Source organism: Lontra canadensis, unplaced genomic scaffold (genome assembly GCF_010015895.1).
Source record: "Lontra canadensis isolate GAN:19392208 unplaced genomic scaffold, GSC_riverotter_1.0 scaffold5, whole genome shotgun sequence".
Lineage (NCBI taxonomy): Eukaryota > Metazoa > Chordata > Mammalia > Carnivora > Mustelidae > Lontra > Lontra canadensis.
The window spans coordinates 35,318,914-35,342,173 of record NW_022630999.1 but is presented as its reverse complement, the minus strand read 5'-3'; the positions used below and the strand labels follow the sequence as shown (position 1 = coordinate 35,342,173).

The 23,260-nt window shown below is 50.7% G+C and overlaps 1 protein-coding gene and 1 long non-coding RNA gene across 5 annotated transcripts in view; one reads left to right on the top strand and one right to left on the bottom strand.

The window, feature by feature from the left end:
* The window catches only part of STK10 (serine/threonine kinase 10), a 116,621-nt gene that overhangs the window by 80,166 nt on the left and 13,195 nt on the right, over nucleotides 1-23,260 (top strand). For both annotated transcript variants that reach the window (XM_032851803.1, XM_032851804.1), the window contains 10 exons: nucleotides 211-345; nucleotides 2,416-2,961; nucleotides 5,339-5,469; nucleotides 10,508-10,631; nucleotides 11,049-11,228; nucleotides 15,195-15,287; nucleotides 17,913-18,042; nucleotides 19,715-19,839; nucleotides 20,884-21,072; nucleotides 21,566-21,691. In XM_032851803.1, coding sequence (XP_032707694.1) covers nucleotides 211-345; nucleotides 2,416-2,961; nucleotides 5,339-5,469; nucleotides 10,508-10,631; nucleotides 11,049-11,228; nucleotides 15,195-15,287; nucleotides 17,913-18,042; nucleotides 19,715-19,839; nucleotides 20,884-21,072; nucleotides 21,566-21,691 — 1,779 coding nt within the window. The remainder of the gene's footprint in view (nucleotides 1-210; nucleotides 346-2,415; nucleotides 2,962-5,338; nucleotides 5,470-10,507; nucleotides 10,632-11,048; nucleotides 11,229-15,194; nucleotides 15,288-17,912; nucleotides 18,043-19,714; nucleotides 19,840-20,883; nucleotides 21,073-21,565; nucleotides 21,692-23,260) is intronic.
* LOC116864313 overlaps nucleotides 17,986-23,260 on the bottom strand; it is a 66,972-nt gene continuing 61,697 nt past the window's right edge. For all 3 annotated transcript variants that reach the window (XR_004381991.1, XR_004381989.1, XR_004381990.1), the window contains exons 3-4: nucleotides 23,053-23,120; nucleotides 17,986-18,093 (exon numbers count right to left, since the gene is read on the bottom strand). This is a non-coding gene — a long non-coding RNA (uncharacterized LOC116864313). The remainder of the gene's footprint in view (nucleotides 18,094-23,052; nucleotides 23,121-23,260) is intronic.

Sequence of the window (23,260 nt, the reverse complement as noted above, 5' to 3'; positions counted from 1 at the left end):
TGGGGTCAGAGCCAGGGTTCAGCCTCTTCCACCACACCCAGGACTTCCTGAGCCACCTCCAGTCTCCCTGACCAAGTACACGTTCACTTTGCACTCAGGGATGCCACTAGCCTTCTCTGCTTGGGAGGTGGCTTACCCTGAGCCTTCGCCTGCCCCTCCTGCACCCTCCAGCCCAAAGTGGTTCTAATCCAGGTGTGTCTTGCCCTTCAGCATCCCTTCGTCAGCAGCGTCGCCAGCAACAAGGCTTTGCGGGAGCTGGTGGCCGAGGCCAAGGCCGAAGTGATGGAGGAGATCGAGGACGGCCGGGAGGAGGGGGAGGAGGAGGACTCCACGGATGCCACCTCTGTAAGCCCTGGGAAAGTGGGTGTTGAGGAGGGATGGGATCCTGGCAAGCCTTGGGTGGTGTAGGAGGGGCCCTGGGTGGGCGCAGGAAGGATTTCTGTTTCTCCCCAGCTTAGGGATTTTAGCCCCCCACGCCACGGGTTATGTAGGTCAGCACATGGGCCAGAGTGAGGCAGTGGGGGTGTGTTGGCCGGATTCTGTAAGTTTTCAAGAAAAAACAGCAATCTAGATTTTCACATGGGATCTTCCAATTTTTAACTGTTCGTCGCTGACTCATTGCTTCCCTGCCTTTTTCCTGTTGTGGCTCAGATGTGAGCTCAGCACCCTGTGGGATAAATGCAGATAAAGGCTGTGCGTGACCAGAGGCAACAGGCCAAGGGCTCCGGGCACACCCCAGACCCTGTCTCCCTGCCCCAAGTGCCCAGGGGCCCCAGGTCTTGGCACATTTGTAACCTATCAGCAGCTTCAGCACTTGGCTGAATTTAAATTTAAATTAAAGCTAATTTAAATTTTTAAAAAAACATTCAAGCCAAGCAAAACATTTCTGTAGGCTGGCTTCTGTCCTGAGCTGCTGCTTTCAGATCTCTCGTCTAAGCCACTTGGGAAGGGCCTCTTCCAGGAGGGAAACTTGCTGTCCAGATGGTGCCGTGAAGCGTGTGAGGCAGGGGCTGGCCTCGTCTGTCAGGGAATGGACCGTATAAGGCCGTCTCGAGTTTAATGGAATCCTGGGAGAAGCCAGAGGCTGGCCTGAATCCTTACCAGGATGAGGAAGGGAAGCACCGAGGAGGAGGAACAGAATAAGCACAGCAGCCGTAGCCTTTTATGGAGTCCTCACTGGGTGCTGGGCACTCTGCAATTCTGAGGAGAGAACCAGGCCTCCATTTTAGGGATGGGCAAAGTGAGGTCTGAGGAATGACGTGTCTCGTTGAGCTGATAGGTGGCAGGGCCAGGTGTAGAAAAACCATGGTGGGAGAGGGAGGTGGTGTGTCCAGAGCCTGGCTCCAGGAGAATGCAGCAGACAGCAAGGTTGGGGAGGGAGACGGAAAGCGGTCACACTGGCCTGGTTCTCCACAGGCAGGAGCCTGATCTTGTTGTGAGGGCAGTGGGGGCTTATGAGGGTTTCAGGCAAGGGCTGGGCTTTGGTGTGGTGATGATAGGATCAGATCTGAATTTTGAACCATCCTTCTAGGGGTGTTGAATAAGGAGGTGGCTTAGAGTTCCTTCTGGAAGCTTCCCTATCCAAGGTTAAAACCAGTGGCCATTAGGACCCAAGGGAATGCTTCGGTGTGATTCCATCAATATCTTATTTGAAAACAAGCAAACTAACCTGTAAAACTTAGACATCAACGTCAGGACAACTATTATGTCAAGGGGAGAGACAGACATAGGCAGGGTGTCTCTGAGGGGGGCAGTGTTGCACTCCTGACGTGGAAGGTGGCTGTATGGGTGCTCACTTTATTCATTCACTGGGTGTTTATGTTTTATCCACAGAAGTGGGTGTTCTATTTCACGATGGCAATGTTTTTAGTACTTACCACCCCCCTCCCCCAGAAGCTCTAAGAAGCAAAACGAAACTTTAGAACCTTCATGGATGAGGGATTGAATCTAGCTCCTGGATGGTTTTGGTTTTGTTTTTATGCAACTAAAAAAAAAAAAAAAAGCAAACAACCCCAAAACTTGAATTAGTTGCTGTCTAAAAATCAGGTGGTGTCAGGTAAAAATCCAGATTCTAGCTTGTCTCAAAAAATTGGAAGGTCTGTCTCACATTGTCACAGTTAGCTGGAGCAGAGCGGCCACTGCCAACTTTAGACAAGGGATGGTCTGTCCAGCTGCCCACATTTGCCTCCGCTTCTAGAAGGAAGAACAGGTATTCAGTTAATTTGCAACAAGTAGTAATTCTATTATTGGTAGTAGGGAGTAGTGAGGACTGTGGCTCACTGGAGAGGGATAACAACGATACTTCCTTGGTCCTGGCCTTACTTCACCTTGTGAGTGTCTGACTTTCCAGCCCTGCTGCATCTCTGACTCTTAGACATAAAATAGCATGGTTTTAACTCTTGTTTTTCTTCCTAGCCTCTGGGGAACCATACTCGAGACTCTTCTGAGGTGAGTCAGCTGAGTCTCAATACTGACAAGCTTCTCAAAGAATCATCCTTCACCCCACTGCCACCCGGCCAGCCTCAGGACAATGTGAATGGGCCCAGCCAACCCCCTGGGGACAAATCCCTCCAAACCACCAACCCCCCGGATGCAGCTTCTGGAAATGAGAATGGCTTGGCGGTGCCAGCACCCTTACGGAAATCCCGGCCAGTGTCAATGGATGCCAGAATTCAGGTATCTGAGGAGAAGCAAGTCGCTGACCAGGGAGTGAACCTCAGTCCAACAGCCAACAAGTCCCAAAAAGCAAGCCAGAGCCGTCCCAACAGCAGTGCCCTGGAGACCTTGGGTGCCGAGAAGTTAGCCAATGGCAGCCTGGAGCTCCGCACCCAGGCCACCCCGGGCCCGTCCAAGAGGGACTCAGACTGTGGGAGCCTCTCCACCTCTGAGAGCATGGACTACAGCACCTCCCTCTCAGCCGACCTGTCCCTGAACAGAGAAACAGGCTCTCTGTCCCTCAAGGTAATGCCACCTCTTCTCCCGCAGGTTTGGGGCCGGAGTGTGTAGGACATGCTTCCGCCCGGTTTTGGGTTTAGAAGCAGTTAGCGGCTGCCTTCCGTTTTAAGTGGATAATGAGGGATTGCGCTTCTGTGAAGAGCTTTGAGCTCAACTCCTAGTGTAATCTCCAGAGTATCTGAGTTCACGCCAGGCAGTTGGCTCAGGTTTAAATTTCAAATTGTGTGTCCGTTTAAATCAGGTTTGGTGAAGCTCGGGTGGGAGAAGTCAAGGAGGGAAGTTCTCTTATTGGGGGTCTGCCATGCGGTCCCGCGGCTGACTGACCGAGTCATGTATAGGGAGTGGGCTGGAGGCACTCTTGGGGCTCCGTTGGCCTTTCTGGAGGTGGGTAACATTGTGAACGACAGTAGCCCCTGAGCTTGAGGGCTCAGCGTGGAGGCCAGCACTGTGAAGTGCTTAAAAGAAGACAGAGGCCCCTTCATCATCTCCGTGTACAGACAAGCAGACGGAGGCTTTGTTGGGGGGCGGAGAGCTGCCCAGACCCACAGACTATGGGCTCCAAACCCCACATGCCATTCTGCTTTCCCTCCGGAAGGGCCGACCCCTCCCCCACCCACACTGATAAATCTCAGGAGGTCCTTGAACTCACCCTTGGCCACTTGACCAGGCCACACTGGTCAGTCAGGTGATTTTAGGGACGATACTGGAGCATTTTGTTTTTTCCTCCCATTGTTTACTTGGTGGAAACCACGCAGTAGAGACTCAAAAATATTTGTTAAATGAAGGGAAGTGAAAGAGGGACGAGCAGGCAGCCAGCCCAACAATTAACTTCAGGAGGAGAAGTAAAGCCCAGTTTGAACATGTCACCAGGATGAGCGCAGACAGCTTATGTACATGTGGCATTGGGGTCCATCACCTGCCTTAAGACAGGTAACCTGTCCCTCCTCTGCTTAAAAAAATACTAAGCCAAAAAAAAAAGTAATTATAAAAAAAAAAAGACCAGAGCAGGGTCTTCTCTGCCTGTTCTCAAGGGTGTTGAGAACATTCCTTTGCTGGCCAACTGGCACCGAGTCAGGGAACACGGCGGTTCTGAAAAGGGTCCACGGGCTGCGTCAGCACCCTGCGGCGGGATGAGGAGCCTGTCACCTTGGCGGGGTGAGGGGAGGGCAGGAGGTGCCATGACCAGCGGTAGTCCTGGTGTGAGGGCTGCAGCCCTAGGCTCCTGCCCTGGGCTCCCTTCTTCCCTGCCACTCCCCATCTCTCACCGGTAGGCTTGAGTTGAGCCCTGGGACACCGAGCTGGGTACCGTAGGAGGATGAGAGTTGGGCATGGCTACTCAGTGCCGGTGGTGTCTGGGGCTCCTGGAAGCCCCGGGGTCAGGGGAGCTAAGCCCTCAGGGAACGAGGGCTGGCGCTGGTCCTGCAGAGCAGGAGCGGGGCTTCAGAGCCTGCTTGGGGGGAAGGAGTGCAGTACGCCACCCTGGCCTCCCTCTCTTTTCTGGCTGGATGGCCCTTGGGGCAGAGTTGGGAACCCAGGGCTGGGCTACTCCAGGAAGGGCTTTGGAAGCCTGTTGAGGTCAGAGTGGGGAGATGCTCTGCTGACTCTAGGGCAGGCCCACAGGCCTCAGTTTTCAGAGGGTATTTGACACCACCCCCTCCACCAAGTCCTGGCAGCTCTCTATGAATACTTGCATCTGAAATGCATGATTAGTCACAGGAGAAGGTGAAGATGGTGAATAATTCCATGGGGGCTGCTCCAGATGGGTGTGGCCTCCTGTGGAGTTCAGGTCAGCTCGGGTTTGGCTTCCAAATCAGTTATGAACTTCAGTTTCCCGGGCTCTTTGGATTTGGCACTGTGGGAAGAGAGTGTGGTCTGCAGTTGTAACTGTCGGATATAAATACCAAGTACTGAACGGTTGCCGTGAGCTGGGCTCTGTGTTGTGTCCCCCACGTGTTCTCTCACTGTATCTCTGTAACCACCCTGGGAGGTAAGTACTGCTATTCTCTTGCTCTGACAAGTTTAGGAAACTGAGGCTTGGGCAGGACGAGGGCCTTGCTCAGGATTGCAGGGCCAGTGCGCGGTGGAGGGAGGATTAGAACCTGGTTCTTTCTGTTGCCACGTCCTCGGTGTGAGAGTGCTGGCAGCCAGGTGTCGGGCTGGGGGGCAGTGTTTGAAGGCATAGATCAGGGGGAGTCGAAGGGGTGAGTTCAGACACTTAGGACCCCAAGTTTGGAAGCTTGGGGCAAGAAGGGGATGATGGAGAGCTATGTCCTACCTGGATGTTGAGGCTATGGGACCAAGAAGGCCGTGGGCCACACCCCTGTGTCACCCACAGATTTTTAGCTGAAATCCTGAGCTTTGTCTAATGATTTTGCCCTGCCAGGAGTCAAGGCTGCACAATAAAACCCTCAAGAGGACACGCAAGTTTGTGGTGGATGGTGTTGAGGTGAGCATCACCACCTCCAAGATCATCAGCGAGGATGAGAAGAAGGATGAGGAGATGCGGTTTCTCAGGCAAGCCTGGGATGGGCCGCTGATGGCGGTAACAGGGTGGGGGTGTGGTGAGAAGGGAGGGTTGTAGGCTCCTTTGGTTAGAGAACTCTCTGCAGCGTGAAGTGAGGGATCAAGGACACAAAAGGTAACTGGTTTTGCTCCTGCACCTCCCAGTCCCCCCATCCATTCATCTATCCATCCACCTATCTATTTACTCATCCACCTGCCCATCATTTACCATTCTTTCCCCCCACTCATCTACTCACCATCTGTCCACCCACGCATCCATCTACTCCTCCTTCCATCTACCCACATATCCATCCACTCATCCACTTACCCATCCATCTACCTGTCTATCCACCCACTCATCTACCCATCATCCATCTACTCACCCACCACGCACCCACCCTCCCATCCACCCCTCCATCCATCCACTCACCACCCACCCACCTACCCACCCATCTATCCATCCTTCCATCTACTCACCCACCCACCCTCCCACTTACCCATCTACCCATTCATTCACCCACCCATCCATCCACTCACCAGCCACCTATCCCTCCACTCATCTACCCACCCATCTATCCATCCATCTACTCACCTACCTACCCACCCATCCATCCACCTGCTCACCCCCCCCCCCCCCCATCTATCCACTCATCTACTGTTGCCGTTGTAGAACTTATATGTAATGGGCCAACACATGACACACAAAGTCATTTCTGTTGTGGTATGTGCTGTGAAGGAAGTAATGGGTGATATAATAGCCCCTGAGTTGGGGGAGGCTGTTCTGGGTGTGGGAGACCCTGAGTGGAGCGGCGGTGGGAGCACGGAGCGAGCTGCAAAGCTAAGGCCTGAGGACTGACTGCGGCTTAAGAAGCCGAGAGGATAGGGCTGGAGTGTGGAGCTCTATGGCAGAAGTCACGTGGGCTGCGGGCCAGGGTGGAGTGCGATTTTGTCCCAGGTACAGCCAGAGTAAAAAAGCTGGAGAGTGACTGGCTCTTGTGTCCCTTTTGAAAGATGGCTCTAGCAGTTGCAGGAGTGTGGGCTTGTAGAGGGCAACAGTGACACAGGGTGACAGCGAGACCCTGTCCAGCCCAGCGGGGCCGTGAAGAGGGAAGAAAGGATCAGTTCAGCATACATCCTGGAGGCAAAACCAGTGAGATTGGTGAGGGGAGGAGAGTGTGAAGCAAAGCTGTTTTCTGGGAGCCACCTTTGCATTTTGGAGGGGGTAAAGCCCTCCTCAGGGAGACCCTATTTTTCCCCCATTTTGTTGGTTTTTTTTTTTTTTTTAGATGTTTGTTTTTATTTACTTGCTAGAGAAAGAAGAATGAGTGGCGGTAGGGAGGGCAGAGGGAGAGGGGGAAGCAGACTCCCTGCTGAGGAGGGAGCCCAGTGGGAGCTTGATCCTCCCTGAGATCATGACCTGAGCCAAAGGCAGACGCTTAACCAACTAAGCCACCCAGGTGCCCCTCCGCCATTTTGTAAATGAGGAAACAATGTTTCTTGGTAGGTAAGTTATTTGCCTTGGATCATCCAGGTGAGAAGGTAGAGCTGCGACTCTAAGTAGATCTATGTGTGTTGACGATTCCACCAGGCTTCCACTGGACCAGAAGCTTCCTGGGGCTGCCAGGGTTAGGGGGCTTAGCAGTCAGGGAGGCCTTGCAGCCACACAACTCGCCTTGGGCTTGGCTTTTGCAGGGTAAATTTATCATTAGTTTGGAGAACATTTCTAGAACATGGAACACATTTATCTTTTTAAACAGAACAAGCGTCCCAAAGCCACTCGGAAGCAGTTTTAGATGCTCTGGAGCACTTTCCCCTCTAGGGACCGCAGAGAGGAGAGGCTGACTTTTCATCAGTGGTGTTTCTGCATTTCTGCATGTACACATGTGTATACACACACACACACACACACACACACACACACACACACAGGCATTCTGATCATGGGGTCTGGGAAGGCTCACAATAGAGGGTGGGAGGGAGGATGGTTGCTCTTGGAGGATGACACCCCCTTCCATTTTCTTGGTCACCTGGAGGCAACCTGTGCTCCTAAGGCTCAGACCTCAAGGGCCACGTTTCCATCCCATCATCTCCTCTCTGGGCAGTTCAGGTTCCTGAGTTAAAATTGTAGACCCACTATACCCCATCTCGAATCGATGCCTGCTGACCTTGGCCCGAGACCCCCACCCTTTTGCTAAGGAGAGGAGCTGTGTGTTGCTCAGGTTTAAAGGCGAGATATCACAGAGTTCAAGGGCCTCGATCCCCGTCCAGAGGGCCGACCGTCCTGTACACCCAGCGAGGCTGCTGGGCTACGCAGGGATGTGGCAGGCTCTCTTTGTTCCCAGGCTGGCTGTCACCCCCCACCCCACCGCCATCCCACCCCTGGCCTTCAGGGATGCTAGGATGTCCAGAGAACTGGGTCATACACAGGCTTTTGAACCGTGTGACCAGATACTCACTCTCCCAGATTGAGACTTCTAGGTCAGAGTTCTTTTTCTTTTTCCCTAAAATTGCTGGTGCCAGTGATATCTTCCTTATAGCACATCAGCCCATCTTGGCCTGCCTTCCCTTGTGAGAACCCAGGTGGGGTAGGGAGGTAGTGTTTGAACCTGGCCGCCCACTTTCTCTTGTACTCCTTCGTTTTTTTGGCCAGGGGTTCTACGAGTCTTAGTTTCTTCGGAGTCGGGATTTCTGTGTCTTCGTTAACACTCAACTCTCTCACTGCGCAATGAGCAGAGACTCAGATGGAAGCTTCTTTATGTGGCTGTGGAGAGTGTCTCTGGTTTCCCAGAGAACGGGCAGCCTTTGCCTCTTCTTTCTCATGATCGCTCCAGCAGTTTCCACTTAGTTGGTAAAAACTTAGCTTAGTTTTAGCACCCAGTTACCATGTCTTTGCCTGTCAGGGGGCACAACAGGCATCCCTGTATTTAACCCTCAAAGAATCTGAGAGGTAGACCCGATCTGTGCCATTTACAGAGGCAGGAAGAGGAGCCGAGAGATTGAGTGACTGCCTGAGGGCACCCAGCCTGAAGTCAGCAGAGCTAAGATCCAAACAAGGTCCCTCTGGCCCTTGAGAGTGTGGTGGGCTCTCTCGGACAGTAGTTGGGGCGGGGGGAGGGCAGATGAACTCGGCAGAGAACAGGACACAGGCCTCATGGACCCAGACCCTGAGAGGCTGCCAAGGAGCCCTGATTCATCGTCAGGAGGCCCACGTTCTTTCTGCTTCATTTTCTTTTCTGATTCATGTTAATCTTTAATGGATTTGCCTAGAAAGAAACACAGGTAACACTTTGGAGTTTATCCTGCAGTTATTTCTTTGTGTGAGTAAACACATAAACACATATACACATTGACAATATATGTGTTAGGAAATTAAGATATACTCTGAGGTTTAGGTCAAGTTTTTATTGCATTGGTATTTTGAATAGGTAATACAATGTCATGGTTCAAAATTGAAAGAAACAAAAGCAAAAACAAACAAACAAAAAAGAGGGTAAATAGTGAAAAATCTCCCTCCCTCCCTTTCCTGCCAGGCATCTAGTTCCCCTCTCTGTGATAATATTTTATAATGTAATCCTTCTTGAAGAACAGTGTTTAAATAAGAAGGTGAACACACACAGACACATAAGTTGTCTTTTCTTTTTGTTTTTCACCCATATGGTAGAGTAACGTAATAGACCCACTTGTCACCACCTTGCTTTTTTCACTTAAAGATCATTCCAGATCTGTTCATATAGAATTGTTAGTTTTTTTAAGTTGTCCTGTTTTTAAAACATGTTTTTCCATGTAATTAAATATTTTCTAAAACTTGTTTTTTTTTCATGGTTGTGTACACAAAATTAACATCAGGTGAATATATTTTAATTTATCTAACTAAATCTTTATGATGGACATTTAGTCATTTTCAGTTTTGGACTATTACAAATACTTCTGTTATGGATATCCTTATTCAGTTGTGCATCTATGAATATTTCTTTAGAATCAATACCAGAAATGGAAATACTGTGTCAAAAGGCATGAACTTGGGGCGCCTGGGTGGCTCAGTTAAGCATCTGCCTTCAGCTCAGGTCATGGTCCCAGGGTCTTGGGATCAAGTCCTGCTTCGTGCTCCCTGCTCAGTGGGCAGCCTGCTTCTCCCCCTCCCACTGCTGCTCCCCCTGCTTGTATGCTTTCTCTCTCTCTGTCAAAATCTTAAAAATCTTAAAAAGATCTTAAAATCTTAAAAATTTTAAATCTTAAAATCTTAGAAAAAGGCATGAACTTATTACCAGTTCTCCTCCAGAATGTACCAGTCCATACAGCAAGTTATGAAAGTATCAATTGCCCTATCCTCTAGCCTTTTTAAATAAAAATGGAATTTTCAGTTTGCTCCTCATATCCATATTAGGTAATTTAAAAATTCCTTTTTGGGGGTGCCTGGGTGGCTCAGTGGGTTAAAGCCTCTGCCTTCGGCTCAGGTCATGGTCCCAGGGTCCTGGGATCGAGCCCCACATCGGGCTCTCTGCTCAGCGGGGAGCCTGCTTCCTCTTCTCTCTATCTGCCTGCCTCTCTGCCTACCTGTGATCTCTATCTGTCAAATAAATAAATAAAATCTTAAAAAAAAATTCCTTTTTGTTTTTTCTTTCATGTCTATTCATGTTTTGTGTTCCTTTTTAAAAGAAGGCTCCTCCTTGGGGCGCCTGGGTTAAGCCTCTGCCTTTGGCTCAGGTCATGATCTCAGGGTCCTGGGATCAAGCCCTGCATTAGGCTCTTTGCTCAGCGAGGAGCCTGCCTCCCCCTCTCTCTCTGCCTGCCTCTGCCTACTTGTGATCTCTCTCTCTGTCAAATAAATAAATAAAATCTTTAAAAATAAATAAATAAAAGTAGGCTCCTCCTTTTTCTCTTACAGATTTGTAAGTAGTCTCATACATTAATCATTAGTGTCTTGCCTGTCCATAAATGTCAAATTCAGCCCGAGTTCTAGTCATGCCTCTGCCCTGTCCCACGCTCCAGCCTTCCGCGTCTCCAGCCATGAGTTCTGTGGTCGCTGACCTGCACATTCTTCACCCCTCAGGCGCCAGGAGCTCCGTGAGCTTCGGCTGCTCCAGAAAGAAGAGCATCGGAACCAGACCCAGCTGAGCAGCAAGCACGAGCTGCAGCTGGAGCAGATGCACAAACGTTTCGAACAAGAGATCAATGTGAGTGCGAGAAAGGATGGGTCCCAGAGAGCTACTTGCCCCGTGTTTTCTTACAGGCAGTAGGGAGCCCAGTTCCTGTGGTTTCTTGATCTCACGAGGCCTTGACTTGTGAACACAGAATCTCATGGAAGTCTCAGTGCTTCTCTGAGTCATTTGGGAGGGTCTCCAGAAGGGGACAGACCTTTGTCAAGCACCATGCAAGAACCTTGCAAGGTAGACCGTCCGTTCTCTCTTTTGCATGAGGAAACGGAGACTCGCAGAGGCTAGGTGGCTTGTCCCAGGTCACATGGCAGAGGTGGTCGAGCTAGGATCCAAGCCCGGGCCTGAAGATCAGCTCTGCGCTCGCCCCATCTCGATTCCCATCTTCCTCCCAAATATAAACCGACTTTGCTAAATTTCTCCTTCTGCTTCTTCTAGGCCAAGAAGAAGTTCTTCGACACGGAGCTGGAGAACCTGGAGCGTCAGCAGAAGCAGCAAGTGGAGAAGATGGAGCAGGACCACGCCGTGCGCCGCCGGGAGGAGGCTAAGCGGATCCGACTGGAGCAGGACCGGGACTACACCAAGTTCCAGGAGCAGCTCAAACTGATGAAGAAGGAGGTGAGTATGTGTTGGGCAGAGGCTGGGGGTGTCTAGGTTGCAAGTGATCAGAACCCCAGCTGAGCCCCGCTTCCGGGAGCTCGTGTCTATGTGTCTGGATTCACGGGCCCAGCTGCCCCGTGAAGAGCCACTTCTCCGTCATTTGCTGTCTTGTGTTGACTTGACTCCCAGGCAGCTTTCTGGACATCCTCCCAGCCTAGCAACCCCAGCTGAAAGAGAACAGGGGAGAAGGAAGGCATGGCAGCCCAGGGAGATCTGAGATGCTTTCAGCAGAAGGGGGAGCGGGTGCTGGGGGCAAACAGTGTGTCTTCTGTGCCCTGCCTTCTTTCTCCCCAAACAGCAGTCCCCCTAGTTGGGATCCACGTGGGTCTTCTTTTCTTCCCTCTCCCAGCTGGAAGAGGAAGGGGAGGGTGGCAAAGAGGCAGATGGTCTGGAGACAAGCCTGCCCTGGAGAAGGGCATCTGGGTCCCAAAGAACAGCCCGCACCTCCCTCTGTGGAGCCTGTCGCCGGCAGGCGGGGGTGTACTTGGTGGGCCGTTTCCAGTATCCAGACAGCCTCTAAGGGTGGTCTGTGGGGCTGACGGCCTCAGAGTCCGGCTCCCAGACCGCAGTGTGTGGGCATGACATATGTTGCATCCAGGGGGGCTCGGGCCGCTGCAGGGCCATGGCTGGGGTGAGACGTGTGGGCACAAAACTTAAGGGAGCACCAAAAACCTTGCTCATCAAATAATATTCTAGTGTGGTGTTTTAAAATAAAAACTAACTGCAAAATATTCATGGTGAACAGAATGTCAGCTACTTGAAGTCAGCCTCCAATAGGACCAAGATTAGTGTAAGGTAATGAGTTTGAGTCCTGCAAATATAGGACGGGATCCTGTCTGTATTTACAATTTTGATATTCATAGGGCTCCTGGGGGGCTCGGTCTGTTAGGCGTCTGCCTTTGGCTCAGGTCATGGTCCCAGAGTCCTGGATTGAGTCCCGTGTCAGGCCCTTCACTCTGCGGGGAGCCTGCTTCTCCTTGTCCATCTGCCTACTGCTCCCTCTTCTTGTGCTCTCTGTCAAATAAATGAAGTCTTCAAAAAAAAATTTCGATAGTCATGATTTGGGACATGAATTTTGAGATTTTAAAATGTAATTTATCTTGATTACTGAAGGTTATGGTATTCCCTTTTATGCCCGGTGGGGACACCTCATTGGCCTTACCCTGCTCCCAGCCCTCCTGCTGAGAGCCAGGCCAGTGGGCTGGGGTTCGATGCTGTATGAAGCACACCTCCAGCTCCAGTGCGGGGAGCAGAGGCTTGGGAGTCAGGCCTGGTTCTGAGTCTTGGCTCTGGATCACGAACTGTGTTGAGCCTTGGACAGCAACTTCCCTGGGTCCCAGTGACCTCCTATCAAAATGAGAGCTACTCAGCACCTCTTGTATGGACTGTCCACATGCAGGGCACTGTGCTAGGTGCTGGGTGTACTGAGCAAAAGAGACAGGAACCCTACTGTCAAGATGTCGTTCACTGCCACAGAAGCCAGGAGGTTTTGGCCATTAGAGATGTACGTTTTCTATACCTGTCTTTTTCTCCTTTCCTTCTGGCACTCCCCAAAACACGAATGTTACGCCTTTGGTATTTTCCTGTAAGTCTCTAAAGCTTTAGTCTTTGTCATCCTTTCTTTTGGTTGTTCATGTTGTATAATTTTTATTACTCACTCTTCAAATTTACTGGCCCCTCTGTCACCTCCACTCCACCCCAGCTCTGGCCAGTGCTTTCTGTGTTTCGTGTCAGATGCTGTATTGTTTGGTCCTGAGTTTTTTGTGTGCCTCTTTTTTGAAGATTTTATTTATGTGAGACAGAGAGAGGGAGAGCACGTGCCTGTGTGCGGGGGTGGAAGGGCAGAGGGAGATGAAGAAGCAGACTCTGCACTGAGCACAGAGCCCGACGTGGGGCTCGATCCCATGACCCCGAGATCATGACCTGAGCTGAAACCAAGCATCACATGCTTAACTGACTGAGCCACCCAGGTGTCCCTTGTCTCTTTTTTAGGGTTTGTATTTCTCTGTGGCAACATTCCCTCTTTCCATTAACCTCAGGTATGTTTACCCTCACCTGACGGAGTGCCGTTACAGTTGCCGCCTCGAAGTGTCTGTTGGGTAATTCTGATGTCCGGGTCATCTTGGAATTGGCATGTGACGGTTTTTTCTTTGAAAATCGGTCCGATTTCCTGATTCTTTGTCTGTAGAGTCATTTTGGATTTACTGACATTTACTGATTACTGACATTTTGAGTGTTATAGTCTATATACTCTGGGTCCCATTAGAGTGTGGAGAATGTTGACGACTCTGTTTTAGCAGGCAGTCAGATCCTGGTAGGCTCAGAGCACAGACAGGGTCTGTCTTGGCTTCTGAGGATGGCGGCTCCCATCGTTGCGTGGTTTTCAAAGCCCCTGCTATACTGCTTTGGGCCTGTCTTGTACCGCTCAGCTCAGGTGAGCTTGAGAGGTGTGCGTGCTCATGCACAGAATTAGGGTTTCCCTCCTTCTGCTGCCTTCTCTCTGCGGTTCTTCCCACACGCTGTCTGACCTGCACAAGCCTCTTTTCCTGGTCCTCCGCCAGAACATGAGGTTTCTTATGGAGTGTGTGTCACTGTTCCCACCACACCACTGTGCAGGTTTGGGACTGGTGCAAAAGGAGCGCAAAAGGAAAAAAACCAGGAAACTGAAAAATTAGGAGACTCACCCCTGTTCTAACCTCTTCTCTAAGTTTTGACTCCTCCAATGGCTACCTGTTTTTGTTTACTTTTAGAGCCCTTGGGTAGTTGTTTTTTGTATTTTACCCAGGGTTTTTCATTGTAGTCGGCAGGAGAGAGAGGCTGCTTTGGCTTACACTCACCAGGCCAGAAGACCTCCCCTGGAATGTACTTTTGATCCTGGACAGTATTTTTCTACCAGCGGCTCCTGAGAGCCCTTTGTCAGTGAGTTTTGGTGTGTCAGGGACTTGTTAAGGTGTGGGTTCCTCAGAACTCTGTGAAAAACTCTGGGTGCCTTAGAACTATCATGAATCTCTTCTCCCTCTTCTGTTATAAAAAACAGAAGCCCATTTCCAGCTGACTTGAAAACACTTACTGGCTTCTGACCAGGAGGGCAGAAGTGTCACCAGGAATCCTTCCTTTTCAGGTTTTGGTATTGCTTCCTGGCACTGAGTTTTGTCTCAGGCAGGCCTCTCTGGGGTGACCCACTGTGGCCTCCATCCTCCCAGTTTAGCAACCCCAGAGGATAGACAGCCGCTTTCTTTGATGGTTCTAGCACACATCCTAAAGCTCTCACTGGCCCAGCCAGAGTCTTGTGTTCACCTCTGAACCAGTCCCCAAGGCCAGGGTGTGGAGTCTGGTGACTGACAGCCTGCGTCCTGTGTCCCGCCTACAGCCAGATGGAGGGGGGGGGGGCGGGCGCTGTCAGCCCCACCTGAACCTCAGGCACTGAGGAGACAGTATCTGAAGTGTGTGTTGTCTTTTCCAGGGAGATGGCACCCCTGAGGGGTTAAAAATAGCTTCAGTTATTATAATGGCTTAACAGATTGACAGTTTATCTGTGGGATTATCATTTCATGGGGGCAGGTAATGAGGAAGAAAATGTCTAAAAAGGCTTCTGAGGGGACAGTACTGGATGAAGGTGAAGCAAGGCTGCCCCTCTGAGGGAAAGGGAGGTGCTGCCATCAGAAGGGGGTTGGACGGCAAGTAGCAAAAGCCGCACCTCTAGCACTGGGGGAGTCCAAAGCCAGAGCCAGCAGCAGACAGGAGTAGGCCCGTCGGGACCCCTGTCAGAGGGGCTTGGTGGAGGGTGCGGTTGGGGGCCAGTGTCTAGAAAGCTGAACCTCACCTTTTTCTTCCTGACCCAGGAGTTCAGGGGTTGAAGATTTATTTTCTAGGAAATGTGAGTAGGGAGCCTGACCCTGCTACTCTCTGCTGTTTCTGGTGCAGGTAAAGAACGAGGTAGAGAAGCTCCCCAGGCAACAGCGGAAGGAGAGCATGAAGCAGAAGATGGAGGAGCATGCGCAGAAGAAGCAGCTTCTCGTGAGTCCTTGCCCCTTAGTCGGGGACCAGAGGGGTTGGAGAGTCCCAGGTTTGAGACCCTCAATGATGAAGTTCCCCCTCTGTCTATGCCCGTGCCTTGCCCCTTGCATACCCATCTCTCATTCTGAGTGCTTAAATCCAGCCTATCCTTGTTAGCACCTCCTCCATGCAGCCTTCCTTGACTGCTCTCACTCCAGCTAGGAGTAAGCTCCCATTTCTGGACATTCCAGCCCTTTACATCCCCCTCTTCCAAAGCGTTTCATGCCTCCTGCCTTGTTTTAGGGTTGTATGTATGTCCTACCTCCTTGAATAACCCAGTACATCCACCAGCCCACTTAGCATCTTTTGGAATCTCATACATCAAACCCACAATCTCCCGGACCTGCCTGTTCTTGGATTCCGAGGGGGCACTGCCTTCCATCTTGCTGTCAGGACAGAAACCTTGTTATTCCTGATACCTCCTTTTCCTCCAACCCTTTATCACTTCCTGAAAGCATGGACTTTTTTTTTTTTTTTTTTTTTAAAGCTCCAGACTGTCTCTGGGTCTATCCACTTTGTCTGCATCTCTGTGACTTCTGGCCATGGTCATCTTTTGCCTGAACTGCTGCAGTAGCCTCCCAGCTAGTCTCCCTGCTTCCTCTCTTGCTTTCATACAGTTTTCTCTCCCACCAGCCAGTGCAGTCAACACAGATTCCAAATCTGATCATGTCACCCTCCCCCTAAAGTCTTGTGTCCTGAAAACCTTCCATGGCTCCTACTTTGTTCATAAGATAGGCTAACCTCCTTATGTGCTTAAAAAGCCCCGTGGGTCTAGTCCAGCCAGCCTCTCCCAGCTTGACTCAGTCCCCTCTGCCCCAGCCTCACTAGCCTTCTTTGTAGCCCTTGTCAGACCATGCGCTCATTTTTCTCCCACTATGGAGCCTGTATATTTTGCTTCCTCTGCCCCCAAACGTACACTTGAAAATGCTTTGTATACTATCTGGTGTAGCATTCATGGCTTACCAGGGTAGGTGGTGTTTGGTTTTCCTTTGCAGAGGAAGAAACTAAGGCTCAGGGAGGTGACTCTCCGGAGTTAGCAATATGGGGCACGGCCCCAAACTCAGTCTGTCTCCAGACTTCGTGTTTTCTCCAGGACACCATCATTCTGTCCTATGACCTGTCCCTTGATGCTATCATCAGAAAAAGAATTCCGGGCTGGGGAGGGTGGGGGAGATGGCGCCCATCCCCACACAGGGAGAGTAGATTGGCTCTTTAAGGAGGCCATTTTGGTAGTGGTATCAAGAGCCTCAAAAATGTGCACATTGTTGGCCTGGGTTTTCTGTTTCTAGAGACTAATCCTGAGGATAAATCATTGCAGAGGTTTACAAACAGCTCCCAGAGGCTGAAGAGCAGCACCATCTAAAATAGAGACAACCTGGAAACAACCCATTAAGTATTGGGTGAATAAGCTAGGGTACACCTGGGCCATGAAGTATTTTCAGCTATTAAAACTCATTTGATAGAGGATTACATTAGGACATGGAAAGGTATTTTTCATTTTTTAAAAATTACAGTTGAAAACAGACATAACAGAATTTAGCATCTAAAGCATTTTTAGCATCCAGTTCAGTGGTATTAAGTACATCCACCCCATCCTGCCAACAATCCTCACCACCCCTCGCCAGAACCCTTTATCTGGCGAAACTGAAACTACCAAAGAAGTAGTAACACCCCATGATACCCCTCCCCCAGTCCCTGGCAACCACCGTTCTACTTTCTTCCTCCACAAATCTGACCTCCTAAATGTGGGAACATATGATATTTGTTCTTTTGTGTCTGCTTTACTTCAGTTTAGCAGGCCCTTGAGAGTCACCCATGCTGTAGCACACATAAGAATCTCCCTCCTTTTTCAGGGCCGAGTAATGTTCCATGGTCTATCTATACTACATTTTATTAATGCGCCCTTCTGTCTGTGGATAGTTGTTTCCATCCCATAGCTATGAATGATGCTGTTACGAACATGGGTATACAAATCTCTAAGTCCTTTTGCAGAAACATGTGTGTATAGATAAACCCAAACCAGCTGCTACTCCTGGGTGATATGATTCCTGGGGATTTTTGTTTCTGCCTATGTGTTCCCTAAATTTTTTAATTTTAATTTTTTAACTCTTTATGATGGCAAATTAAAAACATAGGCAGAAAGAGGTGCAACAGGAACCCCCTCATTACCTGATCTCAGGAATTAGGAACTCATGTCCCCTTACTCCCTCACCCTTCTGTGTTATTTTGAATCAAACCCCACATATCCTATCATTTCACCTGTAAAAGTCTCAGTATGTATCTTTAAAAAATAAATCCACAATACTATAAATGTACCTAAAACTTTAAATATTTTACAATAATTACTGACATATTTGCATTTGAATCATTATTTACATTTCCAATTGTCTCATTAATTCTTCTGTTTTACAATTTGTTTGAATCAGGGTCCACATAAAGTGCACATGCCACAACTGATTGACGTGTCTCTAAGTCTCAAATTTCCACATGTTTTCTTCGCTGCTCGTGATGACCTTTCTTCTGTAATAGCAGTAGAGGGCGAGATGCTGAAGCTAGCGCTAAAGGTCTGTTCTCTTTCCCACACAGGACCGGGACTTCCTGGCCAAGCAGAAGGAGGACTTGGAGCTGGCTATGAAGAAGATCACTGCTGACAACAGGCGGGAGATCTGTGACAAAGAGCGCGAGTGTCTCACTAAGAAGCAGGAACTCCTTCGAGGTGGGTGCCAGAGAGTGGGCTCTGCTAAGAACTGCAAGGTGCTTCTCCACCCTAAAAAGACAAGACATTCCTTCAGGGTGAAATGTGGGGACAGCCCCCCCTGAAGTTGGGGCTGAGGCACAGAAACCCAATTGTCACCAACACTATTTGACATTATTCCTGATGTCGAGGAAGGTAGAAAGAAAGAAAGCGATGGAGAGCGGGAAGAAATTGTAATAGGTCCACTGGGTGAACGGTGTGCCGGGGGTCAGACAGTATTGAGCCCCGTATGAGAACTATCGTGTATCGAGCGACTGCTTGGCCAGGCTGTGTGCCAGTCCTCATGGCTCGGTCTCCTTGAATCTTCACCTTAACGCAACAAGGTGTTCTTGTAGACGAGGAAACGGAGGCTTGCGGAGTGACTGTGCTGTGGCTGGGGTTGCTCTGCTAATGCATGGTAGAGTGGGCCTTGACCACGGATCTCCTCTCGAAGCTGGGCTCCTAACCACCCCGACACCCTGACAGGTTTGCATGCCGGCAGATCCCTCACAGCCCAGGACCTTCTGGAGACCCTAGTGTAGGCCACTCCCAGAGGGACGGCTTCTGTATCTGGATGGGGTCACTTGGCAGGGTGGGGTCCTGGGATAGAGCTCTGAAGGGCAGCTCGGCTTTGGGTCTTTCTACTGCCCGGGCTTTATCTCATCTAGTTTGGTGTGGTGTTGTGGGGTGTGCAAAGCAAGTGGGCTCTCAGTGGCCAAAAATCTGTTGTTTGAGCTGCATGTATAACAGTTGGATGGTGAAAATTTGAGTGTGGCGCCTGTGGGCTTTTGAGCCAACAGAGCAGCCTGTTGTGAAGAAGTAAACAACATAGGGCCAAGGTTCCCGCACTGTCTCTTGCTTACTGGCACAGCAAAGCGCTGTGATGGCTCATGCAGCTGAGCAGTGTGCACCCCTCAGTACTTGGGGACAGGGCTGCGAAATGGGGCCCCTGATGTTCTGAGGAGCCACAGATGTTGCCCTCATTTTCTTTTTATGTCCCACGATATCGAGAAGACCCACTCTCCTTAGGGGACAGTTGTTCTGATTTTGGTCAGGAAGCCAAATCACCGTTCCGATTACCGTGGGCAGCTCCGGTGTTCACAGAACAGGAATGCAGTGACATAAACTGACTATTCTTCGTGGGCTGAGCGCAGCCCGCTATGTGTCTTGCGGGGCCTTAGGTCCTCCTCTGACATCGGCGCCCTGCCTGTGGCTGAGCAGAGGATCTGATCATAGACTTCCAGTGATAAAATGCCAGATACTGCTGTCTCAATAATGTTTATATAAAGGACGTGCAGTGGCCAAGGAGGGTGTACCACATTTTCCAAAGGACAAAATAGCAAAAGAGAGCTGTCCTGGCTACTTCATGGAGCTCCATGAGCCCTTCCCACCTGCCCGTTAAGAAACACTGAACATAAATATGTCTCCCGAGAACACTTCTCCCTCTGTGGTGTGGTTGTACGCATTTGGCAGAAGCAGGAGTGGAGGCCTGGAGAAGGTTTGTTACCTGTCCCAAATTCTAGTGAATGAGAGGGGCTCCAGCCTAGGTCTCTGGTTTCTGTGGCTTCTGACTCTGGTCACTTCCTGGTGTACTGCTCTCCTGGCCGAGTGGGGCTCTGGCCATAAGCGTCTCATCAGGCCTCCTCCTTCACAGACCGGGAGGCCGCCCTATGGGAAATGGAGGAGCATCACCTGCAGGAGAGGCACCAACTGGTGAAGCAGCAGCTCAAAGACCAGTACTTTCTCCAGCGGCATGAGCTGGTGCGCAAGCATGAGAAGGTGAGGTCCCTGGCTGGGTGGGCCACCAAGGCTGCCACCAAAAGGACTGGGTAGAGCTGTGAGGCCATGCCGTGACAGGGCGTCACTTGAGTATGATCTGTGCTCCCAAGAGGAGCCAGGTGTTGGTTGCAGTGGGGCCCCCGGAGGTTCTTGGGGGACGTCCTGCCTCAGGTGGAGGCGCCAGGAATAAGGAAAACCATGTAGGGAAGCAGATGGCAGCTTCCTCACGGACTCCTTAGGGTGTGTCTTTCACTTTTTTCCCTTCTCCCTCATCTTTCCATTTCCCCCTTACGCTCTCTTTTGCATGCATTCCCTCAGAATGCTTTTAGTCGCAACTTAAACACCACTTCTGCCAGGAAGCCTTCCTTAACCCCCTCCGACCAGGCAAGGGCCCCTGTTCTGTGAGGCCAGAGCGCGCTCTACTTCTGTGTAATTGTCTTTCTTGGTTTGATCCCCTTAGTGGGAACAGAGACAGACAAACCAAGCTATGGATGTACAGTCAGTGGGTAATTACAATTCCTAATCTAAATGCAATGAGGGCGGTCAACACAGGGCTATGGCAGCTCTAATAAGGGTGCCCAACCTGGCTAGGAAGTCAGGGGAAGCTCCCTGGAGGAGGTGACAGCCATGCCAAGTTTTGAAATACAAACAGGTGTTAGGTGAAGGAAAAACTCAAATTTAATAAGGCTTTTAATTGACACCTGCCATCAAGAATGATGAACCATCCCTCTCTGTGTACATTTTGCTCTGTGGTATTAGCTTTAATGGCATGTGACCACAGATCATATGAGAAGGCATTTAGAAGGTAAAAATCCCAAACATTTACAAAAAGCAACATTTTCTGTTCTCGCTTTAAAAAATTTAACAGTAGAAGCAAAACGATACCAGCCTTGCTCTGCCGGGCACTTGGGACCACGTGGATCCTGTACTCTGGAGTAGAGTGTGGCAGCCTTGGGCCTCTCCTTGCACACCCCCCTGCCCCCTGCCCCCGGGGCCCAAAGCACATGTGACCGTGCACTTGGCCCCGGCCGGCTGTCCCCTCAGGAGCGGGAGCAGATGCAGCGCTACAATCAGCGCATGGTGGAACAGCTGAAGGTGCGGCAGCAGCAGGAAAAAGCGCGGCTGCCCAAGATTCAGAGGAGCGAGGGCAAGACGCGCATGGCCATGTACAAGAAGAGCCTCCACATCAACGGCGCGGGCAGCGCCTCGGAGCAGCGCGAGAAGATCAAGCAGGTGGGGCTCTGTGGGTGTGCCGGAGCTGGGGGCCTGCACCTTATGCGGCTGGGAGGGATGGAAGAGAGAGCTGCGGGGTGGGGGCGTAGAGGAGGCGTGCCCGTCACCCCTCACCAGCTGCTCCGCTGGACCGTTCCTTCTCAGATGCTGGTGCTTCCATCCCGCGGCTCCCTCCGCCGGTAAACCCCTTCCTCTCGCGCCTACCGAGACCCCACTGGTGCGTCATCCGTGTGGCTTGGGGACATGGGGTCAGTGGCCCTGGGCTCCTCTGATTCCTGTGTCGTGGCCATGTCACAACAATGCAGTGTCCCGTCCCCACCAGCCTGGGTCTCCGCTCAGGAGGAGGACAGAGCCTGAACGGTGTAGGGCCCTTGGGTTGTGCACAAAGCAGTCCCTCTGACAGGGCGCTCTAGAACAGATGGTGGAGGTGCCCCCCAGCCGGTGGCCCGGCCAGGCCTGTGGCCCTCTGAGGCACTCACTCTCTCTGTGGCAGTTCTCGCAGCAAGAGGAGAAGAGGCAGAAGTCGGAGCGGCTGCAGCAGCAGCAAAAACACGAGAACCAGATGCGGGACATGATGGCACAGTGTGAGAGCAACATGAGCGAGCTGCAGCAGCTGCAGGTACCGCCCTCCCTGCCCCCTCTTCCTGGACTGCCTCAGCTTCCCTCAAAGAAGTCCTCTCTCAGGGACCAAAAACTACAAACAGGGAAGGAGTCTCCTGAGAGGAGCCGGGGCTAAAACAATTTCCATCCTGCTGTGTAATGTCGGCCAAATCCCATCACCTCCCAGGCTCTAGTTCCTGCCTCCACAGACTGGGTATGGGCTGGGAGAGAGAATTCCTATTTTGTAGGATGGGGTGAGGCTTTGTAAATGAGATGACTGAACTGAAAGTGCTTTGCCTGGGGCCTGGCGGTTGCATGCTGCTGGGTGTCTTCGGACACAGTGTCCCGATTATCCTAACGCCGAAACCAGGCATTGCAAGGAAGACCGCAAGCCACTCCCTCTCATAAACACAGATGCACAAATCCTCAACAAAATATTAGCAAATTGCGACAAATCTAAAAAGAATCTAAGTGGGCTTTATTCCAGGCTGGTTCAACGTTCAAAAATTGATGTAATCCATAACATCAACAGGCTAAAGAAAAGGCACATGATCATACAGAAAAAGCATCTGACAAAACCCAACACTCATTCATGGTAACACTCTTAGTAAACTAGGAATAAAGGGGAACTTCCTCAACTTGATAAAGAACACACACAAAAACCTACAGCTCAGATCGTCCTTAATGGCAAGAGGCTCAGGGAAGGGGATCCTGGTGTTGCCAACCTCCTGGTGACCCCTTTCCCCAGGGAGATCCTGAACTCTTCAAGATTCCTGACTCCTGAGCTTGCCCCATGCCTGAGGGGCGCCACCTGAGGAGCTGGTACTGGGAGCCCCCTTGTGGTAGAGCCAGGCATTGCCATACCTGAGGGATGGGCAGGCTCAAACCTCTGATTTCAGAAAATTGCTCAGGCTGTTAGACCCATCTGGCAATTTCTGGAGAGGCAGAGAGGCGTGGAGAAAACATGACAGGCATTGAAGCCTGTCAGGTAGGGACCTTGCCACGTGTTGCTCTGTGAAATTTAGCCAAACCCCTCACCTTCTGCATTTGTTTTCCCATCCCTGCCTCATGGAGTTACTGGAAGGATTAACTGAGAGAACCCATACGGAATCCCAGGGGCCCAGCTCCTGGCAGGTCAAAGGTACTCTATACTTCTAGGAGTAGTTTCTAACTAAACATTTCTAAACCCTCAGAAGCCAGAGCATGAAACCCCAAACGAAAAATCCCCCAATGGGTTTCACTCTTCCAGCTCAATAGGGTTGGTGTATCTGGATGAAAGTGCTTTCCCCTTGCTTTAGATACTCTGTGAGGAATCAACAGGGACTTGTATCTTTTGCTTGTGAGAAATTCTAAGTAACTTTTGTGAGGCAGATAACTTACCTAAGAGAACAGTAAAGTTGGGAGTGCGTCAGTCAGGTCCATGTCCTCGTCCTTACCACAAATTTCTTCTGAGGAAATGACATAAGATACAGAAAATTACATATATAGTTTATCTTAGCTCTGGCTGCCATAACAAAATACCAGTCTGGGTGGCCTAAACAGGTTTATTTTCTCACAGCCTGGAAGTCTAAAATCAGCTTCCGGGTGT